General features: G+C 48.2%; 1 protein-coding gene across 1 annotated transcript; it reads right to left on the bottom strand.

Moving 5' to 3' along the window:
- Positions 1-1012: 1012 nt before the first annotated feature.
- Positions 1013-9560, bottom strand: LOC117466873 (uncharacterized). The gene is made up of 3 exons (XM_034110359.2): positions 9413-9560; positions 3162-4370; positions 1013-2973 (listed from the first exon to the last, which is right to left on the bottom strand). Exons 1-3 carry the CDS (start codon positions 9558-9560, stop codon positions 1226-1228), a joined length of 3105 nt encoding a protein of 1034 aa, XP_033966250.2. The 3' UTR covers positions 1013-1225.
- Between the last annotated feature and the right edge of the window lie 416 nt (positions 9561-9976).

Here is a 9976-nt window from a genome sequence, read left to right as displayed (position 1 = left end):
GTCTGGCATGAAGCTCGGGCAGCTCTCGTTCGCACTGCTGCTCGCAACCAGAGGCTTGCAGACCGCCATCGCACTCCAGCCCCGGACTACCAGCCCGGTCAGAAGGTCTGGCTGTCCTCCCGTGATCTGCCACTCCAGACTGACTCCCGCAAACTGGCACCCAGGTACATTGGCCCGTTTGTCATTGAACGGATTATTAACCCCGCTGTGGTTAGGCTCAAGCTGCCTGCTGCCTTGAATGTCCACCCATCATTTCATGTCTCACTTCTCAAACCAGTTTCCTCCAGTCCTCTGAGCCCTCCGGCCGAGCCCCCTCCTCCCCCCCGGAGTATTGACAATCATCCTGCTTTCACCGTCCAGCGGTTGTTGGATGTACGAAGGCGAGGCCGGGGGTTCCAGTACTTGGTGGATTGGGAGGGGTACGGACTAGAGGAGCGTCAATGGGTCTCCCGCTCCCTGATTTTGGACCCTGCTCTCCTTAGGGACTTTTATGAGAGGTACCCGGACAGGCCTGGTAGGACGCCAGGAGGCGTCCGTTGAGGGGGGAGTACTGTTATGATTCTGTTTAGTTGTATTTTTGTTGTGTGCTTTTGTGTGCTATTTCCTGTCTCACCCCTCTCTTCTCTGTTTTCCTCTGCAGGGCTGGTGTGTGACAGGGAGTTGGCTGGCTCCTCCCAGTAGCAGACGAGGCACACCTGTTTCCACTCACCTCTTCACCTGTAGAGATAAAAGCCCGGTCCTCATGCCACTTCCCTGCCAGATAATTCCTCTGTGTTTCGACCCTCCGGTGTGTCTCGCTGCTCTCCTCGTTGTTTGGATTATTGTTTTGAGTTTTGCCAGCCAACTTCCTGACTCCACTGCCGTATTTTTTGTTCTCTGCTTGAATAAAGCTTTTTGTTTATCGACCATCTCTCTCCAGTCTTTTGCTTTGGGGTCCAAAATCCTATAGGCCGTAACAAGCTGGGATCGAAGCAGCAAACGTTAAATTGTACTCCTGCTAAGAGGCCCCGGATGTATTGGGGTTTGAGGTGGCGATCAGTGGCGCAGTAGCACATGAAGGCGCACACGGTGGGGATGAGAACGGGTCTAAGTGAGATGCCTACGGAAACACAAAAGAACGCAAACGTTCTCCATGCAAAGTCGTACGTTCTGAGGGTGGAAGTGGCTAAGCCTTTCCTCATAAAATATCTGGCCGACTCTAGGTGCCTAGCTAAGGGGCTCTTGTTTAATGTAGAGAGAGGAGATGCAGAGGAGGAATCCCAACGGGTTGCGGGCTGGCTTCCGGGCAGAGGTTCCGGAAGGTCTGAAATTGAAAGCGAGAGAGGGAATCAGCCACTATATTGAGGTGGCCGGGGACGTGACGAGCTGAGATGAGGAAGTTGTGAGTGAGGGAGGACCACGTGATGCTTCTCATGAACGGCATGATGTCACTACAAGAGGAGCGACCTTTATTGATGATCCAGACCACTGACTGGTTGTCGCAGAGGACCGAGATGCGTTTCCGTAGCCAGAGGTGGCCCCACACGTGGCAGGCAACAGCAATCGGATAGATCTCGTGCAGGGCGGAGGATGAGGCATGATTGGGAAATGAGGGAGGCCACGGGCCCGCGAACCACTCTCCCTGAAAGAAACCCCCAAAACCCACGGATGGGGCAGCGTCCGTGAAAAACCTCATGGAATCAGAGGAGTACACGAGGTCGTCGTAAAAGAAGGTGATGCCATTCCAGTGGGCGAGCAGGAGAGACCAGAAGCATAGGTCTGAGCGGCAGCCTTCGTCTAGAAACACGCGGTCGTGGAGGTTTGTTACAGCCGACGCTGCGTCCAGGAGGCGGGAGATGAATGAGCGCCCCTGGGGGATGACGCGTATGGCAAAGTTGAGGTGCCCGAGGAGGGAGAGCAGCTGCTGTTTGGTGATGACTTGTTGCTCGCAATAGGATTTAGTGATGTCGCGTATGCGCTGCAGTTTGGCGATGGGGAGAGATGCTTTCATGTCTATAGTGTCGAGTGTGATGCCTAAAAACTCCAAGCTAGTGTCGGGTCCTATGGTTTTCTCTCCGGACAGGGGGACGCCTAGCTCCTGAAAGCAGCATTTGAGTTTCGCCAGGGAAGCGCCTGAGTTATCCCGAGGGGGATCTATGAGGAGAAAATCGTCCAGCAAGTGGAGAACGGAGGGAATCCTGACATTATTCAGCAGAATCCAGCAGAGAGCTTCGGAAAAGGAATTAAAAATACAGGGGCTACTTCTGCACCCGAAAGTCAAGCGAACTGCAAAGTAGAATTTAGCTTCCCACTTAATACCGAACATGTTCCACTGGGATGGATGGATGGGAATGATCTTGAATGCGTCAGTAATATCTGCCTTGGAGAGCCAGGCTCCTTGCCCCGCAAACTTAATTAGTTTGATTGCGTTATCGACTGAGGCATAATGAAGGGAGAATGGCTCTGGAGGAATAAGGCTGTTAATACTGCAAAACGGGCCGGAGCGGGGTGCGGACAGATCGAAAATCAGCCTTTTTTTCTCAGAGTATTTACTCGTGGCTATTCCTATTGGGCTTGTCCGGAACACTGAGAACGGGGGTGAGTGAAACGGACCGATAAGGTATCCTTTGTTGAGTTCTTTCTCGATAAGCTGGGAGACTATGGTGGGTTCTTTAAATGCTGATTGCAGATTTTTTGAAACAAGGGACACGGAGGGAGGAGAAATAACCCCGACCCTGAACCCTTGAGAGAGCCCTGACAGAAGATATTCTACGAACACGGGATCTGGGTGAGTAGAAAGCGCTGCTGCTAAATGTGGGATGTTGATGGGGGTGGAAAGGTGATGTTTCAGGAGTTTTTTCCCCCACGTGGTTTCTGCTGCGGGAACTTCACGTGCCCGCGCCTGGGGCAAACTGACTTCGGGTGAGCCTCCCTGCAGGTACTGCAGATATGGAGATAAGAACAATAAGCAAAGGTGCAGATATTTTCGTTGAACTTATAACAGATCCTGTCGTCTGCCCTAATCTGCGCCTCTTGCCTATTCTGCACCTGGTTTTTTTGTTTATTATTCCCCGACTGTGACGCAGGAAAAGCTCTGAACCCGGAGAAAGGCACTGATGGGCAGAAGGGGGAGGTGTGGCCCTGCGTCCCGCAGCTGATGCACGAAACAACTTGTTGCCCGCCAGTCGCCATCACGAGCAGCTCGGTGTCCAGCACGGACCAGTCCAGGCGAACGTTGCAGTGGGCTAAGTGAAGCGCTGCTTTGCTAGAAAAGCTCTTGTGATAGGAGTAGAACGTGGATTTCCCGAATTTGAGATAAAGATCGCCGATGAGGCCCAGATAAGCGTCTAACTCAACTCTTCTTTCCGGGTAAACGGAACACAGGACATCGCGGAAGATGCCGAAAGCAACCAGAAATTGTCCTATGTTGAGGTCTCTGAGGAGCCGAGGATCTGCGGACTTAAAAACGGCAGTGATGCTTCCTCCCGTGGCGATTGACTTGTCGCACTCCGGGGAAGGCAAGATGAGGGTGACTAAATTTATGTCTTTCCCTTCGAGGATTTTCGCTCTCAGCCGAGAGGAAATGTGAGCGCTCTGGGGAATATGAGGCCTACCTGAGTGAGGCGCTGGGAGTGCTGAAGCCAGGGAGTGAGGGGGAGCTATGATTTGTGGAGGGAAACCCCCGAGACCTGGCATAAATCCTGTTGGCAGCGAAGCGGGGACCGAGGCCCAGTTCGCAGAAGAGGTTGAAGCTCCGATGGGGCCTTTATCCATGGCCTGCAGGCGAGCGTCAATTAGCAGCATAGAGCTAGCCAACGATTGCAGGGAGTTTGCTATGCTATCCGTTAGTGGCTGATTACCGGGGCTCCCGGGCTGGGCGACGCTTGGGTGAGCCTGTGGAAAGGTGGACCTTTTAGATGGACCGGCTCTAGAGGGACTTGACTTTTTTTTCCTTTTCCCCCCGCGGCTCCGCCCGCGTCCTCGCTCCGGCCTCTCGGGGGTGATAGCTGGAGAGTTGGCTGGAACTGCTGGGGCTGCTGCCCTGGGCTGATGGACCGCGCCGGAGACTTGGTCCGAGAGCTCCCTGAGCTGGGAGAGAGGGAGATCTGAGGCTGCAGAGATACCCTGCTGCCGTAAATGGGTGATTATGAAGTTTGCTTCTGCTGATTGTGAGCTGTCACGGGAAGCCAGGCGGGCGCTCATGCGCCGGAGGCTTGAGGAGTTCGAAGCTGCATCCGGAGGTACATCGGAGCCAGGATCGAGATCCTTCGAAAACGGTTCGTTCTCGGAAGAGTCTGTGTTAGACATTGTGGTTTGTTTTTCTTTCTTTTCTGAGTGTTTACGGAGGAGTATTCGTTTACTACCTTTTGCGTTGACACCTGAAATGACAACTGACAGGAAGGGGAGAGCAGATTTAAAGAGGTTAGCAGGTGCGATGATTGGCTAGCCGGGGCGTAATGCCCCTGATCACTTATTGAAATAACGTGTGACACCCGATGCTGTTGTCTTCCTGATTGAACTTACACTGAGCTACATTTCTCCGATTGGTTGGTTTTGTGGCATATTTGTAACGCTGTGACAACTTGAGCGAGCGCAGGCAAAGCTGAGCGCGCAGAGGCTGGAGAGGTCGAGCAAGCAAGGGAGAGAGAGCGTGTGCAGCGGTCTGCTTGCGCACGGAGCAGGAGTTTTATGAGAGAAAATATATTTCTCTGTGCTCAAAAATGTTCAAGTGCGCGCTCAATCACATTTTCTATGCTCAACATGTTTCATTGCGTGCTCAGGATAGAGGCACAAATATAACGCCATAGCAAGCCTGCACATCTTCCGGCGCAGACTGAAAACTCATCTCTTTCGACTCCACTTCGAGCGATATAATTACTAACAAAGAACTGCTAACAGAGCACTATACTAATAAAGGACTGGCTTACCTAAAGCCAGTTGAGTAGCACTTGAAATGTTTGGCTCTATGAAACATGATGTACTTTATGATTCTGTTTTCTTCAAGGTTGTATCTTCCTGGTCAAATGTACTTATTGTAAGTCGCTTTGGATAAAAGCGTCAGCTAAATGCAATGTAATGTAATTACAGTATGTCTACTGAGCTCAGCCCCTCTCCAACACATCAGCTTTGCTAAATAGACAGCGTTAGCCCCCATCTTTTGGGATTTCTGATTATAATTATCCAAATAGTATTTTCTCATCCTGAACAGGCCAGCACCTCACATACTACCAGCGGAAAATCTATGATGATAGATTCTGCATGTCAGACTGACCCACCGAAGCTGCGTACTGTATTTGTTATGGGTTCAATGAACCGTTGATTTTGATAATAAAGTTCCGACACATAAAATGTGTCATGATTATTCATGTTTGATGGGTAAAGTATATGCAGATTTCAAAAGCAAAAGGTTGTGTGTGGACTTTTTTTGTAATCAATAAATGGGTGTGTTATGCCATTGCTGTGTAGTATATAATATAATAGTAACGACATGTACAATGACAAAATTAAATGAAAGATTGCATAAAACCATATACACCAGTATTTATTTTCATGAACAATATTAGTATACGTTTTACAAATGTGCATACGGCCGAGCCTCGCTCCCCTCTTCTGCAGGGGGGCGTGGTCAGCTGCAGCTCATTTGCATTATTAACTTTCCTCTCCAATCAATCTGAAACACAGTTTGCCCTCAATGGCCTCCTACAGTATGGGTGCACTCATATTAATTTATATTCTAAATTCCACTTACACCGCCAACCATGGCAGGATGGATAAATACTCTACCAGTGCATTAAAGTTCAAAGACTGTTCCCACCAAATAAGTGTTTTCTCCCCCACCATTTCATCCCTTTCCTTTTGAGCACGACTCTTTCACTGAAACCGAAGAGTGGGTACATTGATTGGACAGGGAGAACAAACAGTCACATGCCTTGTGGCTTCTTGATGGCATACTTTTCAGCACTCAGGTTTTGGAGGGGTGCTCGCAGAGTGCATTCCTGGTAATTAATAAGGCAAGCGGAGGTTTCCATTTGGAGTATTTGAACATGCCACAGTGGGATGGTACTTGTTTTCTGGTTCATTACTATGGAAACTTTGAGGGAACGGGCGTGACAGAAAAAATGTGGGTTGAGACGTAATCAGTCCTGAAATACTGTAATTGTTTAATAGGTATTTCAATATCAATTCATGTTGATGGGGTTAATTTTCAAGTGTAAAGAACACCACCTCAATTAATGTCCTGTACATGTTTCACAAACAATTTTCAAAAATGTGTCAGTGTCTAACATCTATGAAAAGAAAACAAGTTAAAGGCTTGAGCAACCAAGCTAATTCGCCTGAAAAAAATCTTCCCAAGCTGACTGAGTTGTGGCAGGTTTTCCCCCACATTCCTGCTCATGTGAAGTTTACATTTAAAGGATAAGAGGACAAATCTTTACACCAAAACTGACATTAATCAGTTAAATTGGTTTGTTCCACACCTCACAAATTCCAAAGCTTAAGCAGGAAGTACATTTTCTTAAATGTAGCGAGGTGTTCAATGGGTTTGTAGCACGTCTGACTTTCTCTGGTACTCATGGAGTTGTTGGCCTAAAATAGCACTATGGAGCTTTTTTTACAAATAGGTCCCTGTTGTGTCCGTAAGTATGAGTTTACATTAGTTTACTAATCTTCAGTAAATAATGTGAACATAGCACCAGTATAGCACCGACATGGCCATGAGAGAAGAGTGCTGGCTGGTAATGGTATATGTAATCAATGTAGGTTTCTAAATACACAGAAAACCCTCCAAGGACACACACAATTCATTTGAGTGATGATTAAACCTGAACATAATTTGCCTGTTTACAACTCCACATTGCTGTGAGTTAGTGTGGTAGTCTATCAATCGGAAGAGTGGACATTTGACTCCAGCCCCTGCAGTCAACATGTCAATGTATCCTTGGGCAAGCTCTCAACCCCAAGTTGCTCTATTTATCTAATATAGGCCAAAAATACCCAAACTCCCTTACGTTTAAGGCTGCCTAACCAGACCAAAGAATTGTTGGCTTTTGACATAATGGAAATTGGGGATTGATGTTAATACTGCACTCTTGCTCGGCCAACAGTTTCATAAAATCCCCAAAACCTCCATAAAGTTTGCTGTCATATCCAAAATAAAAAGCAATTTTCATAGTCATTGAAGGCAGCAGCATTTACAAAGACTCCACTTTATATATGTATAGAAGTAAAATGAAGTCAATATGTTGCTAGCTCTTCACTGTGTCCCATTCTCATAATCGTAATGTGCTTAGAAAATCCACAGAAAAGATTATTGGCATATTTTATGACTTTGATAAAACCTGCCTTTTTCCGAACAACTGTCAGTATTACAGTGAAATGCACCAAAAATGTATTCATCTCAACACTATTTTCGCAAATTAATCTCGGTAATGAAAAAGCATATGTATCTTACTTTGGCTTGGTCACTGTGTCAGAGTGCGGTTAGTGGCAGAAGCTCTTGTATAGTTTGGATTGGAATATCTTCTGTGGCTGCAGTGGTTTGGCCAACACAGTCTCACTCCCTAAACGTCCAGGAGTGACGCTTGGTCAGGATCCCGTGGCGTGCAGTTGGGATGCGCCGAGGCTCCTTAAGCTTCATAAACGGACGCAAAGAGCTTTCAACTGATTGCAATGTATTCCCATCGGCGGTGGTATTTGACGCTCATGGAAGCACCGGGGTTGATATGTAGAAAATAAACGTATTTAAGATACGTTCATAACAAACGTGACGTGGGAGAAAATAAGTTTCTTGCTAAACGTAATTGAGAATGCAGTTTAGTTCTGTGGGAACGTAATTTTTAGGTGACAGGGTCGGATTTTTTTTGTATGAATTTATGTTTCATCCAATCACAGAGCTTGTTGACTTATCAAGAGGTTTGTCGCAAAGCGGACAGGCGTCCACAACAATAGCTGGGGATTGTGGGTAGTGTAGTCTTTTTGGCGCTCCACATTTCAGAGAAAACAAGTTGTTTCTCAGAATTGAAGAGGAAAAACATAAAAGCATTGCACACAATTTAAACCTATCAATGTCGTTTAATTAACAAAGGTAATCTGGTGTTTTTGAGTTGATGAGTAGTGGAGATATCACTGTTAGATCAATCGACAGTAAGGAGTAGATTGTACTTCCGGGTGTACAATTCTCCGTTATCCAATGGGAATGGATGCTCACATTGCCTTTAACAGCCGCCAACATACGTGGATGCAGTGCTTCCCTGAGCGTCAAATCCCGCCGCCGATGGGAATACATTGCAATCAGTTGAAAGCTCTTTGCGTCCGTTTATGAAGCTGAAGGAGCCTTGGTGCGTCCCAACTGCACGCCACGGGACCCTGACCAAGCGTCGGTCCTGGACGTTTAGGGAGTGAGAGTGTGTTGGTTTGGCACATTCTAGAAAAGGCATACTTGGTGTAGGGGAATTTATCAAACCAATTCAATGGATCACATTCAACCCAGTGAAGCAGTTATCTCCTCTTTCATCTGTGGGAGGTTTTTATTTCTCGCTAGCTGCTTCTGTGCTGAGTCAGCTCCTTCAACATTTGCAGACCAGTGAAACCAGTGACCCAGCTGGCCTTGCTCGTACAATGGAAATTAAACAGAGAATGAAGAGGTGCATGCCTGTGAATCATGTGCCCTCACCCACCCACGCAGCCACCCTGAAACACATACACACTGCTGTAAAGGAGACTTTTCAGTTGGCCTTACACAAATATTTGTGGAGGGAACGTGTGTTCACTTACATCTGCTCGTAAACAAAGAAAAATAACAGAACAGTGAGTGCCACGGTTTGTGTCAGTGTTGTTGTCGGGGAAGCGTTTGTTTGCCTGACGAATAAGCAGAAACAATATTGCATGCATTACAGTAAACTAACAATGGTAACCCTGTTTGCAATAGGGAAATAGAAAAACAATGAACATCTCCATTATGGGGTTGATCAATTATTTCTAATAACAACGTATGACGTTTACACAATCATCACCCAACTCTGTAATTCCTCTCAGATCCACAAAGCTTTAAAGGGGCCCTATTTTGCTCATTTTCTGTGACATGTTTCCAGGCTTCAATGTTCAAAAAGCTCTTTATTTTTCTCATACTGCCTGTGCTGCAGCACCTCTTTTCACCCTCTGTCTGAAACGTTGGGTTATGTATTGTAACCCTTGTCATATTAACACAGGCTCCGCCCTCTACTGGACTCTATGGGTACTACCTTATCCTGCGAGCATTCTCCCACTGAGACTTCTATAGACGTAGCCGGCCTTGGGGCGGGCCTACCTGAATGCGTGCGCATCTCACTATATAAAAAGGAGGCCTCGCCTCCTGACTATCATCCTACACCAGGCATCCTCAAAGTCCACGCCCAACACGCCGAGATTATTAGCTGCAGCCCCATCTGCGTACCGAGCTTGAACATCTTGTCTAGATATTCCAGGGTGTCTCGGTCCCGGGGCAGCGGGGGCAGGGGTCGTTTAGCCTCCGCCCAACCAGCCGCCCGCGGAAGCAGATGGGCCGCCAGGCTCTCATCAAGGGGGGGGGCACACCCGGACATGTCGTGTCCGAGCGGCCCTCCGCCTTGATGATGCCTGCCATAGCGGCTACTGGGGCCTTCGTTTTAAATGGCTGCTGCCATGTCCTCTCCACACACCGCCATATATCTGGCAGCTGGGGCGAAACGAAGGTCGGCTGCGCTGGATACACCGTGCCGTAAAACCCCTATCTCAGGCGGCTTACAGGCCTCGGTGGCAGCGGTGGGGGGAGCGGTAGGCCTACGCGCTCCGCCGTCAGGGTCATCACCGCTGGGAAATCCATCCGCGCAGACCTGAGAGTCGGACCTCCAGACATCGAGGCGTCCTCGTCCTCCGGAATCGGGGTCGTCTGGCCCCACGGAAGGGAGAACCGGAATGCCGCTTCCTCGTCTCCTGAATCGCCCATCTCGACGACGTTGAGATCCTGTTCCTCCAAATC

This window comes from Pseudochaenichthys georgianus, chromosome 21, assembly GCF_902827115.2.
Source record: "Pseudochaenichthys georgianus chromosome 21, fPseGeo1.2, whole genome shotgun sequence".
Classification (NCBI taxonomy): Eukaryota; Metazoa; Chordata; class Actinopteri; order Perciformes; family Channichthyidae; genus Pseudochaenichthys; species Pseudochaenichthys georgianus.
Note: the sequence above shows the minus strand (reverse complement) of the source record. Positions and strands in the feature narration are given on the sequence as shown.

What these genes read in the sequence shown, in the direction of transcription:
- LOC117466873 (XM_034110359.2), bottom strand. Translation starts at nt 9,560, where the DNA reads ATGTCCGGGTGTGCCCCCCCCCTTGATGAGAGCCTGGCGGCCCATCTG. An exon ending in AGACAAGATGTTCAAGCTCG is followed by an intron (nt 4,371 to 9,412) that starts GTACGCAGATGG and finishes CCTTCCTGTCAG; the next exon opens with TTGTCATTTCAGGTGTCAAC. An exon ending in GCTGCTCGTGATGGCGACTG is followed by an intron (nt 2,974 to 3,161) that starts GCGGGCAACAAG and finishes ATCTGTTATAAG; the next exon opens with TTCAACGAAAATATCTGCAC.